Below are 17,307 nucleotides of genomic sequence, written 5' to 3'. Positions count from 1 at the left end.
GCAAAGCTTGCAGGCTCGCCCTTATCTCCCATCCCTTGGGGGCTGGAGGATTCACTCCACCTCCTTGCAGTCCCCATGGCTGTTGCAGACATATGGGAACTGGCAGAGACTTCTGCTTTAATATGAATTCACTTATTGACTCTGCAGAACTAAGGGTAGAAGAAAATTGAGAGGAGGAAGTGTCGGGAAGGAGCTCCAATTTGCAGTGTTGAAACTACATATTATCCCTCTGAGCCAGCAGGCAGTGAGTCAGGATGGTGACTGGGGGCAACCTAACTTCCCACCCAGCTTCTTTCTGCAGCACCTTCCATTCATCCTGCAAGAGCCTCCTGAAGTCTTATTTGCTAGAAATATTTGTTTCAGGTGGAAATCTTGGTTGGAAAGGGGGATCAAACCAGGATGAAGCACAGGTTCCAGCCACTTCACAGGACTCAGAAGAAAAGGCTGGGACTTCAGGAAGATGCTATCCTTGCAGATACCTGCACTGCTCCCCTCATAAAGGTCCCATAAACCAGGCGAAGCTTGTCACTTGTGTTCCAGCACTTTCTTCTTGATCTCCACCCCTATGAGCTCCAGGCATCCCACCATCATCCTGCTGGTCCAGCCTTGTGCTGCCTTCCCATGCTTCCCACCCACATCTCAGGTACGGGGACATGATGACAGGCACAGCCAGCATGGAGAAGACAAGGGAGTGAAGGCAGCTGGCAGCCCCCAGGCCAAGCTAATCAGAGAGAAACCGTGATGTAAGGGCAGGGGAAGCAGGGTCCCGGCCTTTCCCAGGCTCTGCCGTGCTCCACGCTCTGCTTCCCTGCCAGTTTATCAGCCACTGGAGCACGACCAAGGGAACATCGGCCAGGACAGAACAAATAAACATCCGAGTTTGGGCTTCCTTCCTTCCTTCGAATAACCAGAAAAAAAAAAAAAAAAAAAAAAAGAGGCAGAGGATTAGATTAACTTTTAAAAGATTGAAACAAGCCAAATAAATAATTATTTATTTATGTTTCCATGGTTATGGGTGTATTCCTGGGGATGAGGCAGATCGGCTCTCTGCCCTGACTGCAGTCCCCAAGGGGATTTGGGCTCTGCCCCTTTGGCTGGTCCTTCAGTCACCTTGAAACCCGCTGTCCAGTATCACTGTGAGAGACAGACATTTGGAGGTGATTTTATCCATGGAAAGGGAGAATTAGGAGGAGGAAGATTAAATTCACTTAAATTATTAGAAAATCCACCTGGACTCCCATGTCTTCAACACACAGCCACCTGTAAGTCACCTGGGTTAGGTTGTGTCAGTCATGTTGGATTGACGTGGACATTTTGGTTGGGTTGAGTTGTGCTCCTGAGTGGTACAGTAAAAATACTCAGTCACAGCTTGAAGCAGTGATTGAGCACCTGGTGGGAAGGCAGGGCCAACCCAGGGGAGCTCAGGTGCGTGCAATGTACCTGAATGACCAGAAGGGGTGGAGACAGGATCCACCCCTTCCCAGACCTCATTTAAGGGTTGGCAGTGGAAGCAACAGCATTTTGCTGAAGATTACTTTATACCTATGGCCTTCCAAAGGTAAGCAGATTCTTTCCTTTGTTTCTGTGTTTATAGCTGCTGCCTTTGCTTGGGGCTTTAGTTTTACTCTGTCTTTGCTGCACTTCCCATAGCATTATGGCACTATAGGTGGTAATGGGTTCAGCTGGGCTGGACATTCATAGGTGGCTGCGCATCAGAATGACGCAGTGCCTACACCCACGTTTTGTTCCAATAGCCACTTCCAGGAACAACCCCAATTTACTCAGATTTTCTTTGTTCTTACAGCTTGCGTGGAAACTGCTGTATTTCCTATAAAACCTTAATTCCTTGTCCCAACCTGCGGAAATATCCCTCAGTACAAAACCTTGCCTAAAGATTAAACCTGTATGTCAAGGAAAACATCGTTTGACATCAACACCAGCAACGTGACCTCCAAGAAATGCCCCCAAGCAGGGAAGGAATAGCAACATCACACACAGGGCTTTGGAAAGGACTGGAGGATACATCTACATCCTATACATGGAGGATACGTGTAGGGTGCATAGCAGTGATGTGCTCCTGACCTCGCAGTTAGTTGAAGCTGGTGGCCAGGATTGAAGGGTCTTTCCCATCCTATGGGCTCATTCCGTACCCTGAGGGCCGGATGTGGTATCTGGTTAAGGGAAGAGCATTGTGTGGGTTGTTGCTTTTTTTAAGAGCCATTTATGACCCTGGGAGGAGCGTGTGAGCAGGAGGAGGGCTGGATACTGGGGGGTGCTGCTATTAGCGGGACGAGGCGGCCCTCCAGCGGCCAGACTGGCTCTGCCGGCTGCCTCACTCATCCCTAAGCGCCCTATATACGACCCATTGCTCCTCACCATCAATATATGCAGGTGTTACCCCATTAAGGTTGGACCCCCCCCCCACCAACACCTCCCACCCCGACCCCGACCAGCAGCACAGCCCAACTCGGAGCACCGCGCATGCGCAGAGCACCGCTCTTCTCTACGGTCACTCGGCGGGCCGCTCTGCGCTTCTCTCCTCCCCCACAGGGGGCGCTCTCCGCACTTCAGGCTCTCTCTATAGCGGAAGCCTCTCTATCACACCGCTCTCCGGAGGCTTATTGCTTTTCTTAACACTCTATGGTGTGCGGCGCTCTACACCTCGGCCTCCCGCCTCTTTATCGTCTCTGTTCGGCTCGCAGCGGGGCCAGAGCTGGGTACGGCCCGCAGCCCCACAGGCACAGCCCGCAGCCTCCGCCGCTCCCCCAGGTAACGCTGAGGTACATGAAGGGATTCGGGTACCGCCCTACACCCCTGTGAGGTCCTGCGGTGCTCTCCGCACCCTTTATGCGGTGCTCTTTGCTGTGGGGGTCGTGTGGGGTTTGGGTGCGTGTTCTAAAGGGGGTGGGAATGAAAGGCAGGCCTGCAGGCCTCCTGCAAGCGATTTGCTGGGAGAATATGGGTTGATAATCAGAGTTAAATGATGTTTTTGTGTGTAATATCTGCACAGGGTCTCGTCCCTCTGCCATAGAGAGACAGGGTTGGAAACTGAAGCTCTCTCCTATCTCTAAGTCCGCTTGCATTTGTGTTTAGTGTGTTCTCCTTCCTCCTGCTTGTTGTTTGTGAGTGTCAAGGGAAATCTGGGCTTGGAACGTTGCAGCTGCTGCATTATACAGGTACCCAGGTAAGGTAGTGATGTAAGCAATGTAAGGGTGTAAAGAAGTGCAATGGGGAGGTATTAGCTGTTCACGTAACTCATTCCAGCCAGGAGAGCGTTTTTGGCTTTTGTTAAACAAGCTCAAAGGCAAAATATAAATTCTCCCTCATTATACCGTTGTTTTGTGTCTGTACGCTTGTCTCCTCTCAGTTTTAATGCCTTTTAGAAAGGTTGAATTGATGGGTTCTCTCTGCTGTTTGTGGTGTCTGCTTCCAGAGCAAAAAGCAGAGAAGCAAGAGGTCACAGTGATTAGATTAAGTATCTGGGTCAATTACCATTACCTGTGTTTATTCTCTGATGAGTTTTGATACTGGAAGAAGGCAGAGATAAAAAAGAACATGTGCAGAAAGAGATAACTACAGCTGGAGCTGCCCCAGGCAGTGGCCGCTTTCTAAATGGATTTATGGATGAGCTTTTCCTATCAGTTTTGTGTCCTGTGCGAGGAGATATCAGGCGTGTGCAAACGAGCTTCTTTATTGTTATTATCCTCTCTCAGTTAGTGGATGTTCTTGAGCTCCAAAAGCCAAAGTGGAGTGAGTCATCTTTCTAGCATAAAGCATGGTCTTACATTAATGTGAGTGCTTCCACTTGGTTTGGGGAGTTAACTCGTTTCTTTAAACTTTATAAACCCAACAACCATTACTGGTAACTCCTGGCTCTCTGTAGGTCCTCTTGCAGATTTCCTTCTCTTAGTTATTGTCTATCAGTTTTAGTTTACAAAGTGGTGGGGGTTTGTAAAGCATTCTCCCCAAACTTAGCGTTGGCACAACTAAACACCAGATTATTTCTGCAGAATCTGACTTTCTGGTGCACGCTTTGCAGTGAAGATGCTGGAGACTCAGGATGCTGCAGCTCAGTCAACATTGGAAGGAGACCCAGGAGCTTTGCAGGGCATGAGATCAGGTAGCAGAGATCTGTCTGCAGGTGTCAGTCAGAAAGCAAGGAGCAGCCAGCACTCCTCTGCATGTTATGCAGAGCTAAACGGGGCTTCTAACCTGAATCCAGCTGATTTGCAAGACAGCCAGATTCCATGCAGCCTGCTGAGGAGGGCATTTTGCATATTAGCAGCCACAGAAATCAGTCTTTCTGCAGCTCTGAAGCTGTCAGTAAGTGGTACACAGGCTGAGGCCAAGCACCTTATACAACTCAATGACTTGCTTCTTAATCTCAAACCACATTATCATCTTTATAAAACAGCTTCTACTCTTTATTTGTCCCTGGGATTGGCACTTTGCTTTTTTCATACTCAGCAAATTTTCTGGGAATATCCTTCTCTGTGCTGATTTTACTGTTCTTATTAACTTCTACTATCGCTGCTCTAAGTCACCTATGAAGTGGAGAAGCAGGTTAGGCGGCTGAGGCACCAACGTCTGTACTCTTCAGATAAGAAAATGAAGGCAAATCAGTAAAGCAGGATAAGGAATTCTTTCTGTGCCTGTGTCTCGTTCAGCGTTACTGCGTTTCTGTGTCCTTCAGATCAAAGCATTGTTAAAATTCTGCTGGGTTTAGGCCTGACCTCCAGAACTTGATGAACACATGACAGGGTGCTTAGTGTGGCTTTGGGTTTATGTCTTAAACCTTCAGTGTCCTCAAGTGTTGTTATGAACCAACCTCTGGAATTCACCTTCTCATCTCTGGTCAAAGTTTAACTATGGCTGGTTACTCTTCCATGCTTGCTGTGTCCTTTGGCAGTAGAAGTTCTTCCTCCTCATTGTTTTGCATACTTTTTCTAGAACTGACCTAATTAGTTGATTCCTCCATTACTTGCTTTCCTAACCAAGGTCACTTTTCTCCGCTTCCCCAATGATTACAGCTCCATCCAGCAAGGAGGAATTCGGCTTGGGGAAGACCAGAGAGAGGACGAGACTTGCTGCAGATAAGGTTTTACCAGCCTTTTTTAAAGGTCTTTGAACACCCAGCTGTCTCTTCTGGAAGTGCTTTGCCTGACAAATCCCAGGATCTTATCTGCTTGTCCTCAGGATAATTTTCTGCTGGAGTCTCTGTTGATCACAAAATAAACGAGATGACCTTGTTTCTCCTCCTGTTTCCAACTAATGTTCTGTGATTGGATTAGCTTGTGTTTCAAAAATTCATCACCTGCCCTAATGCTGACTTCCCTGCTGCTTCCATTACTCTCAGTTTTTAGGGGTTTATAGGAGTGTTTGCTTACTGTCTTCAGTAGCAGTGGTGTCTACAGAAGCATTCACTGCAGCTGATCTGAGAAGGGTACGGTGCCCAATTTCATGGGGAAGGCTGTGTGCTCTACATGTTTCTACCCAGAACAACAGTACAGCTGACTCACTTAATTCTCCTTCTTCTTCTGGCTTTCAGGATGTGGTGCCGGAGGCTGGCGTGCCTGCTCAGTGTGCCTTGCCAACATACCAGACATCACTTGCTGGGACTGTCCCGTGGCAGGAGGACCTTCACCACTGCTGTGGCTCGCTGGCATCACACGGCCCCAGAATCCATCAGCTGTGCCTGGCAATTACACGGTGATCATTTAGGTAGGTGTGTGATTTTGAACCTGCTTTTGGGTCTCTGGGGGAAGAGGAGCAAAATTTTCCCAAGTTTGTTTCCCCAGCAGTGATTCTCTTCTGAAACAACCCTTGTTTTTTAGAGGGATGTGTGCTGCAATTGCTGTTTTATGTTCCCTTTGGGAATTCCCAAAGGCAGGGTGGAGCAGGTTTGTCTCCTGGCAGCAAGTGCTGTATAATAAGCGAGGCAGTGCTAACTCAAAAAGGGATTCCTGAGCTGTCCTTGTGTCTGAACATTGCCCTGTCTGCCAGTTGTTCATTATGTCTTGCAGGTGGGATGGCTGGTTTGGTGCATGTCCCAGCTCTCTGCCTTGTCCTCACTTGCAGGTTTTCCTTAAAACACTGATCTCTGAAACAGAGTAGATTAGAGCAGGCTTGTAGGCAACCTGTCTGTGTGTCTGCATGGCATGAGCAAGCCTTTTTGATGCAAGTCATTCCTCCCTTTGAGAATGCTGAAGGAAAAGCAAGGAATGCATACCTCTACCTTGTGCTGTTGTCTGAGGCTGGTTAGAAGGTGTTGCTACTCTAGAGTCACTTGTAACCCTGTCTCAAAAGGGAGTTGCTTAATATTTTATCCAACATAGTGGTCCTCTGGAAAAGAATATTGTTTTACTGTGTGGATACTTAGGTTTCAAAGCTGATCAAAAAGGACTCCCTGCTGCCTGTGCCAGCTCTATTTCACAGAATCACAGAATTACCCGGGTTGGAAGGGACCTCAAGGATCATGTAGTTCCAACCCCCTGGCCTAGCAGTCGCCCACCAAACATACACCTTTTACTAGATCAGGTTGCGCAGGGCCCCGTCCAACTGGCCTTGAACACCTCCAGGATGGGGCATCCACGAACCTACTGGGCAGCCTTGTTTCCAGGACTGACCACTCTTCTAATAAAGAAACTTTCCCCTAACATCCACTAAATCTTCCCTCCTTCAACATAAAACCATTTCCCCTAGTCCTGCTATTATCAGCCCTTTCGTAAGATATTTTACTTCCTTCTGGAGTAAGTTCACATAGGTATGAAAAGGCTGCAATGAGGTCACCCCGACCTTCTCATCTCAGGCTGACAAACCCAACTCCCTCAGCCTGTCCTGCATAGGGGGGTGCTCCAGCCCCTGTCATACTTTGTGGCCCTCCTCTGGACCCTTTCCAAAATCTCCATGATATTTTTTGTACTGAGGGGCTCCACACCTGGACACAGTACTCCAGATGGGGCCTCACAAGAGCAGGAGAGAAGAGGGACGATCACCTCCCTATCCCTGCTGACCAGCTCTCCTGATGGAGCCCAGGATCCCATTTGCTTTCCGGGCTGCAGAGCGCCACTGCTCGTCATTTATTTCTCATCTAATCAGGAGCCCTAGGTTTTTTTCAAGCCGAGCTGCTCTCAAGGACAACTTCCTCAGCTGTACTAGGTGCCTGGGGTTTCTTCCGGCCCAGTGCAAAAACCCTTGCACTTTGCCGTGATTGAACCTATTAGGGTTTCACCAGCCCAGATTCTCCCAGCCTGTCAAGGTCCCTCCTAAATGGATCGTTGCCTCACCGGTATGCGACTGCCCACTTCAGCTTGGTGTCATCAGCAAACTTGCTGAGGGTGCCTCCATTCCCTCTCGCTGTCTCATTAATAAAGATGTTAAAGAGCACGCGGTCCAAGAAGACTCTTAGGGACACCGCTCGTTCACGGCTCCACCTGGACATAGAGCCATTGACCACCACCCTCTGTTACGGCTTTCAACAGATTGCTTATCCATCTAGTTTTACCACCCATCCAAATCCACCTCCTCCAACTCTGGAGATGAGGATGTGATGGGGGACCATGTCAAAGGCCTTGCTCAGGTCCAGGTAAATGACATCGGTCGCCTTCCCTTCATCCACCAACGCCGTCACTCCATCATAGAAGGCCACAAGATTATTCCCCTCTGATGATATTTCCCAAGATGGAAATATAGACAAGATATTTCCCTCTGATGGAATTTGGGTATTCCTAAGCTTTCTCTGGAGGGAGCAAGGAGGTGAGGACTTCAATGCTAAGTGGGAGTTAGAGGTTGTGATGTTGTTTGTAATGTGTTTTAAGTTTAGAATGTTTGGCTGGTTCTTACCTGTGTTTGTGCAATGGGGTCTGCAGCTAGATGGGTACAGGGGACCTTGTTATATACAGCAGCTGCTGGGTAGCTCTGAATTTACTACTCATTGAAGAGAAAAGGTAGACATGTTCGTTAACCATACCACTTCCTGTTGCAGGATGAGACTGATTGTGGATGTAGTAAGACAGGAGACCATGGCAAAATGTAACCTGTAGGCTCTTTTTGTTGTTTTATTTTCCTCACTGCTCGCACCAATGCATCTTCTGTGCCTGTTACTCTTGGCAGAGCTCAGGTATGCAGACACCTTGATGCGCTTTGACTTCGTCTGGCTGCGGGACCACTGCCGCTCAGCTTCCTGCTACAATGCCAAGACGAACCAGCGCAGCTTGGACACAGCTAGTGTGGACCTAGGCATCAAGCCCAAGGCTGTCCGAGTAGATGAGACCACGCTTTTCCTCACGTGTGAGTACCAACTCTCCTGTGCTCTGTTTGTCAAGGAGCAGCCCTGGTTGGAGTGAGGCTGGCTGGTAGATCCCACTTTTAAGGGTGTCCCCTCTTAGAAAACCTTATCTGTAAATCAGGAGCTGTTTTGGAAGGAGGCTTAGCTGTAAGCAGATTTTAAACATTGCTGTTCTGAGTAGGGCTGTTTTTGTAAACACGACTCAGTCTTATTTATGTCTGTTTTTTCCCTCCTTTCATTCTCTCTCTCCTCTTGGTTACAGATGTGTGCATCCCCAGCATCTGTGTAGTTTATTGGTTTGCAGGAATGTGGCAGCAGTGCAGATAGTGAACATATCAAGAACTGATTGACTTTTTCTTTACTCTGTTTTATTTGAACTCATGTTCCTTATCGGAATTCCTATCTTGTGTCCTTTCTCCTGTGGTTCCCGGCTGCTTTCTTCCTTCTGCTGCAATTTGCTTTCATCTATGATACCTTCACTTATGCTCTGGTCTTCAGTGCTTTACTCTTCCATGGAGTCCTGTCACTAGAGAGCGAAATTACTGAAGTAGAAACACTTGGCTCTGAATTTGGAGTTGCTGACAACAATTCTAGTACTTATGGCCTGAAGTGGATACTACTTTTCCTCTTGATATTAGCCAAAATATTATGTTGTTAGGCAAAGTTAAAAGGATGAGGACTGGCCTAGGTTGATAGTTGTGCTGGCTGTGATTTCAGGCTGTTCATTGAAATGACTGACCCTCCTCATGTGTCACAGGGCCGGATGGACATGTTACACGGTACGGGCTGCAGTGGCTGGTGAAGAACAGCTACGAGGGGCAGAAGCAGCAGGTCATGCACCCACGGATCCTCTGGAATGCAGAAATCTACCGCCAAGCCCAGGTCCCCTCTGTTGACTGCCGGAGTTTCCTGGAGACGGATGAGGGGCTGAAGGAGTTCCTGCAAAACTTCCTTCTGTATGGGATTGCTTTTGTTGAGAATGTCACTCCCACCAAAGAGGACACACAAATCTTAGCAGAAAGGATCAGTTTAATCAGGTAACTAGTAGTTCCGCAGGAAGCTGTGGGTAGCTTTGTGGAACTGTGAATGATAGGCTGTTATTTCTTCTTTATATGGAAAGGCAATACCCCTGTATTGTGCAGTGCTGCATGTTCTGCACACAGAGAATCTGGGTCTTCTGCAGTCTCTGACCACATACACAGAGATGGAGTATTGCACAGTGGGATCTGGCTCCTTTTTGGGGGGAAGCCAGACTAGGGGGTTACTAGGTTAGAGCTGCCTTAGGACAATACAGTGACTTTTGTGATAGTGGGACTGTGCACAGAGAGGAGTAACTGAAGGAAGTAGCCTGTCTGGGAAGACTTGAGCTTTGCAAGGAGAGAGATTTCCTGTTGTGACTTGAAAGGTTAAGAGGGCAACCCTGGCCCTGGGAGCCAAGGGAGATCAAAAACAATTATTAGCTCTTGCTAAAGAAAAATACTGGAAAACATTTCTTCTGTGTTTGTTTAAAACACACCAACAACATGGCAAGGCTGGGTTTGAGTTTCAAGTTTTATCCAAGCTGCAGAAACAACTTAACTTGCCTTGGCCATTAGGAGAGGAGGGATTCCTATTTCTGTTGATGAATAGCTACTCCAAATAGAAATTAAGGGCTCTGATGAATATCCATCCCATGTTTTCCTCCAGATCCTTACCCTCACCCTGTATCCCTTGAGTATCGTTTGGCTCTCCTGGGTCCTTGCCTTCTCTAAACTCTGCTATGCACATTGCAGGGAGAGGTCAGTGAAAACTCCAGATCTTAAGAACAAGAAAGGGAATTGTGCCCACTGTGGGTATAAACAAAGGCTAGCTGCGCTCTATTAATTTCTAATGTTGCTCAGTCTTTCCCTGACTTGGCTGGGACATTGGAGTAAAAGGAAGATCTGTATTTGTGGAGGAGGAAGTAAGGCTTGCTCTCTATGTGAGATGGATAGAGTGACCTCAAAGTGCAAGAGAGGATCTGGTTTACAACAAATGACACTGATCCCTGCAGCACTCGGTGATAACTGCCCACCTCTTTTGCAGGGAGACCATCTATGGCAGAATGTGGTACTTCACCTCTGATTTCTCCCGGGGTGACACTGCCTACACAAAACTGGCTCTGGATCGGCACACTGACACAACCTACTTCCAGGAGCCCTGCGGGTACGTGTTGTTGCTGGTTCACAGACACTCAGCAGAGAAAGCAGAAGTGATTCATGGTGATGCAGTTTAGACTTGATTGTTTCCAGTACTGTTGATGTGATGCAGTGGTGCTAATTAAACAGTAATCCTGGATCCTGCTTGATTCCTTTGAAGTGAGGTAGTCTGTAGATGCTTGAAACTTCCAAGTCTTCCAGACTGCAGGCAATGAAGGAGGTTTTGGTAGTCTTTGTAGTTGTACAAAGTTGCTACAGAAGTTTGCTTCAATTAAATCCTGGAGCAAGCCTCCTTATCCACATCAGCACTGTGTTTCACTGGCAGAGCTCTCTTAGTGGTAGCCTCTGGGGAAGAAGGGAGCTGCCTGTCTTGGCACAGCCTACACTATCTGCTTCTGCCCTCCCCAGCTGCATGAACGGCACCAGAGGTGTGTGCTGTCCTCATGTCTGCCCTTTGCAGATGCTCTGCTTCAGACTGGTTGGGATTTGTATTTTGGCAGTAGTGCATCCCGTAGGAAGAGCTTATCTAGCCCTTCAAAAGGCTTAATTGTGACTTTGTCTGGAAGTAGGGCTACAGAGGCCAGAAGTCGTCTTGTCCAAGTTTCTTACTTTAGAGTAGGTTTTAGCTCTTCCTGGTGAAGCTGTTCCTATATAAATTAGTAATCAGAGCTTCAGCCTACAATTGCACTTCAATTGAACTGCTTGTTGTGAGAACTGCAGAGTTCATTAGCTGTTTCTGTACCTTTCTTTTGGATAGGTATATTCTAGTCTGCAGCAAAATGAAATGTATCAAGCCATGGCTGGGCTAGTGGGCTGACTATTAATGCTTACAAACTGTAGCAGTGCAGGTAAAACATGAATTTCTGGCTTTCCTGAGCACATATCTCTGCCAGAAACCCTTTCTCAGACTGTTGGAGGCTTATTCTGAAATAGCTTAAATACTTTAAACTGTCTTTGACCTGTTTCTAAAGGAAGCGAGGTGTTTTTCAAGAAAGACATGTTTATTTGAATGTCTGCTTTCCCCACTGCGTTGGGTAAAATCAACCCAATCTAACAAGTCTCAAGTTAAATTACTACAAATGGTAGAGGAGAGAAAATCCCCAAGATGCAGGAGGGTGTGCAGTATTATCTGACTTGCCAGGCAGTGAAGAACTTAGTGCCCTGAGCTGCAGGAGGAGGCTGCTGCCTTGAAAACACAGAGCCACGAGGGGTTGGGCAACCTGTGTTTCTGCACTTGTGGACTGACTTGCTGTAGTGATTCTGATCCTTCTGTGGATGTAAGGGACAATTAAAGTCCAGGTGAAAGGTACTGGTGAGGCTGTAGCTGGGAGCATCTGCCAAATCACTTGCTGTGGGGTGGTGTTAAGAGGCCTCAAAGGAAGATCAGGAGATAAAGGCTGCCCTGAAAGGTCACATTTGACTTTCTGATAAGTCAGGTTGATGTACCATGATAACTGACAGTATGTGACTCAAGGAAGCTCCTAGCTGTCCCTAATAATACCAGGTCTGACCTGGATGAAGGGGAAGGAACTTCAGAATTTCAGAAAAGCATAAGAGCAAAAGCTGTTCAGCTGAATTAGACAGCTTCCTGCTAGGGAGGGGATATCCTCATATGGAAGCTTCTCATTCTAGGACCCTGCTCCAGGCTTTCCCAAGGGGTTTCTGACATATTGTCACATGGCTTGTCTTGACTAGCTGTGGGAGACCAAGATGCATGTGCACTCATATAAGAGCATAGTGCCACCAGCATGTCTTTAACTGCCCTCTTGTTCTGAGTTATTCTAGTGAAGTCAGTTTTGTTTTTGAACCTCTACATCCTACTGCCTGAATGAACCTTGGGTGGCACATGCCTGATCCTACACCACTTGAAGTTTCCCAACCTCATGTCTTTTGGCTTAAGAAACTGTGTAGACAGCAGCCCTCTTCTTTGAAAGCAAAATATATGAAAGCTGAAGATACAGCAAGTAGAGCTGCTTCTTTCTGGGCTGTCTCCATTCCCTGTCAGGTCTTAATGAAATAAAGTGTTATGAGAGTCTTGTAGTGCCAGTACAGAGAGGTGCTGCACCTATCTGCATTTGTCTGAGTCCACAGGGACTGCATCTTATTGACATGGCAGGTAGCTGAGGTCTTTCCCCTTGTGCTCTCACCCATGCAGCATCCAAGTGTTTCACTGCCTCAAGCACGAGGGGACAGGTGGGCGTACACTGCTGGTGGATGGCTTCTATGCGGCGGAGCAGGTTCTCCGGCAAGCCCCCGATCAGTTTGAGCTGCTAAGTAAGGTGCCACTGAAGCATGAGTACATCGAGAATGTGGGAGACTGTCACAACCACATGATCGGAGTCGGGCCAGTCCTTAACGTCTATCCCTGGAACAATGAGCTTTACCTGATCAGGTAACGTGAGAAATGATGATGGGGAGGAGATGGGGTTGGGCAGACTGTAGTGATTTTCCAGAAGACAGCTTCAAAGGAAAGCATGTTTTGGGGAGGGGGGGGATGACCACAAATACACCATGCATTTCCTTTTTGGGCTTCGCAGTGATGTTTTCAAGCAAGTGTAAGACGCACTTCTGCTCTTTTGAAGCTGACCACATAACCTCTGTATTCATCACTGTTGCCTCCTTTAATACTGACTAATCTTATGGCTCCTGGGCTTCCCTCTAGAAACATGTGGCTGCACTGTGCTCGTGGGGCCGCATAAGTGATCTTTTCTCCTCTTTACTTCTAGATACAATAACTATGACCGTGCAGTCATCAACACTGTGCCTTACGATGTTGTGAATCGCTGGTACACTGCTCATCGCACACTCACCACTGAGCTCAGGAGACCAGAAAATGAACTGTGGGTCAAACTGAAGCCAGGCAAGGTAGGACTTTGGAGTTGGAGGCTCATGTGTTTGGTACAGGTAGGGGAGTAGGGTGATCCTATGGACATGCAGGCCTTCTGCCTTAAGTTAATGCTTCACTCCTTGTACTGCAGCTCTTTACAGCTGTTTTCATGTGCTTTGTATTCTAGAACTGGCTGCTACTATATATATATTCTTACTGTTGTGAAAGGATATTAGCTTCCAGACAAGGCAGAAGTAATTAATTCAAACACAGCCTCAGGAAAGCTAATCCTGAGTAGGGGAGAGGAGAAAGATCTTTGCAGTCATTGAATTGAGGACCTTCAGAGACAGGAAGGCTGGGAGCAATTGGTGCTCAGCCTCTGACTTCTTTCAGAAGCAGAAAATCTTTTAATGGAAGCATGAAGAGCACATGTGGGAGGCCAAATTTACTTCTGTTTTGAGGTTATATTTGAATACTAGCACTGCTGGTGAATCACAAGAGACCTGAGAATGTCCTCAGTGTCCCAGAAATGCCTTAGGACATCGTGGTGTTAAGGGAATAAAAGCTCTGCCCTTACTTGGAAAGGCTGATGCTGTATGCGGTTTTAGAAAGACTAGAGCTGCAGTTGTGGACTTAGGGGTGTTACAGGGTACGGCTTCATCTACCAGCTGTGCCTGCTTGAAAAAGTTTTTATTACTGCAGTGTTTAGATTCAGTGTGGGCCCAGGGCCCCAGAAATAAAAGTAAAGCAGAAGTATTCATATCAAAAGCCCTAGCACCCCTCTGTTATCAATGATGTCTGGGAAAATGGCTGTAGAAGCTGACAATGGCCACTTGCTGTTGTTGGTGGATCCCTTCCAGATAGGGATCTCCAGGACCTGTCACATCAGAGGGTCCTGGCTCGGTGTGGTGCTCACCCCTGTTCTGTTGGCTTTTCTTCTTCCCATGCAGGCACTGTTCATAGATAACTGGCGTGTCCTGCATGGACGGGAAGCATTCACAGGGTACCGCCAGCTGTGTGGCTGCTACCTGACAAGAGATGATGTGCTCAACACCGCGCGCCTACTGGGACTGCAAGCTTAGCCTGGGCCATCTGCTGTGGAGAGGCAGACAGAGCTCCACGCCGTGCTGGTGCTTCACCACAACCATGTTGCACATACCTCAGACACCTCTGCCCTCTCTCAGCAGTTCTCTCTGCCTGTGTGGGAGAAGGGAGCAGGTGGAAGCCAAAGGTTATGGGAGCTTTATGGGACTGTATTCTGCCACCTTGGTCAGCTCTTGCTGTCTGTGCACTCAGCCTGGTCTTTTCAGCCAGCCACTTTGTCTCAGCTCCAGTGAACTGGGGCTGATCACACTATGAGAAGTGTTCCTCCAATCAAGTGCCTTCAGGATCTGTAATCAGTTTCTCCCTGTTGTTTGGCCTTTTTTTTTTTTTTTTTTTAATCAGCTACCGTGTTTGTTTTACATAACAGAGCAGAGTGGATATATCTGGGATATCTGGGACCTTGTTTCATCTCAGGCCAGATGCCTTCTAGAGAAAAAGGAAATCACTGCTTGATGAAAGTGCTACTACTTAAACTGAGGGCTGTTGGCATGTACCTGTGACTTCTTTCCTCTTAAGCTGTGTACCCCTGTCTGACAGGCTCTGGTACAAGTGATGCTACCTGAGAGTTGGCCTGGAAAGCCAAGCTCATATAGTTAAAGTATCTCTAAAGGTTTAGGGTAGACAGAAAGGGGAAAGTAGTGAGATAGATCTGCAGATTGGAGAGATGGCTTTGGTTGAGCGTGCTTCTCCTCACATTTCCTTCAGTAATGTAATGTTGAACTAGTGATCTGTCTGCCTGTTACACCATACTTCACTCGAGGATGAAGGCTTATCAGCTACAGTGTTTGACCCATTTCCTACTCTGCCTACTCTTCTGGCTTTATTGAAAAAGGAATTTTTATTGGGTCATCTTTATTCTGACTGCTGGATGAAGCCGACTTTTATTCCACCGGATTTTCCTGCATATGAAGGTAATGAACATGGATAAAATTTCAACTCCTGGTAGCAAGAAGGTAAATTTGTAGAGTGACACACTGAACAACTACGGTGGAAATCTCTTTTTAGGTTTTATTTTTAATTCTTCCATATGTTTGAGAGTTATTTGCTCTGCTTTGACTGGACCCTGAAACATGGTCCTATTCACTTCTGGCTTTCCTGTACAAGAAAGTTGCTGTTATGCCTAAGGTATAAATGGGGTGCAGATGCCAAACCTGCTGCCTTTGTTTAATCTAAATATTGAATGTATACATCTTAATGTTAGGAAGCACTCTTAAGAGCTGCTGCTCCTGTGGACTGAGCTAACTTATGCTGTCATTTGCAGTGAGCCATTACTCCATCAGGATTTGAAAGGGTTTCAGAGTGGGAAGCTGTGCGTATCAGAGGATACATAAAGAAGTGAAGTATGAGCAATGGCAGCAAGCTTGAAGCAGGCTGGCTTTTGTCAGGTGTGTCTCCCAGGGCTTGTGAACAACCTGAGACATAGGCAGGTTCTTAAGGTTTCCTCTAGGCTAAGCGAGTAGGTTCCTCAAGCACCCTGAGGCATATATTACTTCTATTATTTCTTTACCAAATATTTGGTCTAATGGTTCTCCATAGATGCCCGCTACACCAGCATAGCTTAAGTGTGAAGCTTTGCAGATCTTCCTTAACCACACGAAAGTGGCAAACCCCTGCAGTTACATGTGCTCCTCACATAACCCATCTCACATGCTCCAGGGTTGTTCCACTTTGTGCTTCTGAGTGAAGCTATGACCTGGAGCACGTTGGGGAGAGGTCATGACAAAACCATCTCTGTGTTAATTGACCCTGGGAGGGGGACAAAGGAGCATGATCAGTATTTCAGGATGCATCAGAGATTTCTGAGCTCCTTTTGTCTCTTTGTTCCCCCTGCAGTCAGAATAAAAGCACTTGGGTTAACGTGGGACTCATCCTGTAGCTGCTGAAATGAGCTTCCCATTTTTATCAGCTGCAAGCCAAAAATCTGCTGCTACTCTGAGCTGGAGAGTGCAGGGCTATGGCCAGCACAAGGGAGAACTGACTCAAAATATACTGATAATTGTAGTGATACAGGTGCCTTTATAATGAGGAACGTGGTGATCGTAGCTCTGCCTCTCACTGAGCAGTGTGGAGCTGCCAAGAGCTGTGGCCTTCAGCCACCATACTCCTATTTGAGCCATTTCCAAGCCAGCACACTCCTTGAGGTGACTATAATGTGTTTTGAGGGGGAAATTCTTCACCATGAATGTAGCAGAAACACATTCCCTCATAGGTGTTGTTTCCATTCCATTTAGCCATTTCATAAGAAACTAGGGAGACAGAGCTTTGTTTAATCACGTGCTTCATCTCTTCCTCACTTCCCAAGTGAGCTGAGTTGTTTCTAAGCATCTTGTGATCCTCGAGGCTTTATTTGTAGAAACAGGGCTTCTTGGCAGCTGCTGTCTGTCTGATCTGGACATCTGTTGTGTTGTTATGGAACAGGTGGTTTGCTGTAATGGTATCCGATCAAGTTTTGTAATCGAGCTTTACCAGTTCTTTCAGCCAATAAATGATGAACCGCTTCTTCCTCCCACTACACAAGGGCTCTACTGTATGTGTTTCTAAAGCGTTTCCCAAAAGTAAAAAATGAAGTGATGATGTTAACCTGACCAACTTTATAATTCATTTAATACAAGACATCTATGCCTAGCAATCGTGAACTTGATAAGATGGAATAAATCTGAGAAGGGTGTATCGATACATCACCTTTGGCTTTTCATTCTTTGGCCACACGGTGGCAGAAGATGCATGGAACAGCATGGAAAATGAGTTCAAAACTCAAGTGTCAAGTCATATCCACCTGTGGCTCTAAGGCTGCTGCTGATTCTGTCCCTTCTGCTGTGCTACATCCACTTCTCTTGAAAAGCCCAGGGGCTGCTGGTCAAACATCTGCAGGACAACGAGGATTTTTAAGGAGCAGCAGGACATGATGTACT

The 17,307-nt window shown here is 47.0% G+C and overlaps 1 protein-coding gene across 6 annotated transcripts; it reads left to right on the top strand.

The window, feature by feature from the left end:
* The first annotated feature begins 1,510 nt into the window (after positions 1-1,510).
* On the top strand, positions 1,511-17,071 carry TMLHE (trimethyllysine hydroxylase, epsilon). 6 transcript variants are annotated; one of them, XM_015860663.2, is made up of 9 exons: positions 2,469-2,769; positions 5,031-5,098; positions 5,549-5,721; positions 8,113-8,289; positions 9,045-9,324; positions 10,352-10,471; positions 12,620-12,856; positions 13,191-13,329; positions 14,242-17,071. In XM_015860663.2, the coding sequence occupies exons 1-9, from the start codon at positions 2,641-2,643 to the stop codon at positions 14,371-14,373; spliced, it is 1,455 nt and encodes a 484-aa protein (XP_015716149.1). In that variant the 5' UTR covers positions 2,469-2,640; the 3' UTR covers positions 14,374-17,071. The 6 variants fall into 6 exon arrangements, with proteins under 6 accessions (XP_032300259.1, XP_015716149.1, XP_015716150.1 ...); XM_032444368.1 differs by lacking the exons at positions 2,469-2,769; positions 5,031-5,098 and adding an exon at positions 1,511-1,558; XM_015860664.2 differs by lacking the exon at positions 5,031-5,098 and having other exon boundaries at positions 2,471-2,780.
* Positions 17,072-17,307: the final 236 nt, after the last annotated feature.

This window comes from Coturnix japonica, chromosome 4 (genome assembly GCF_001577835.2).
Source record: "Coturnix japonica isolate 7356 chromosome 4, Coturnix japonica 2.1, whole genome shotgun sequence".
NCBI lineage: Eukaryota > Metazoa > Chordata > Aves > Galliformes > Phasianidae > Coturnix > Coturnix japonica.
Note: the sequence above shows the minus strand (reverse complement) of the source record. Positions and strands in the feature narration are given on the sequence as shown.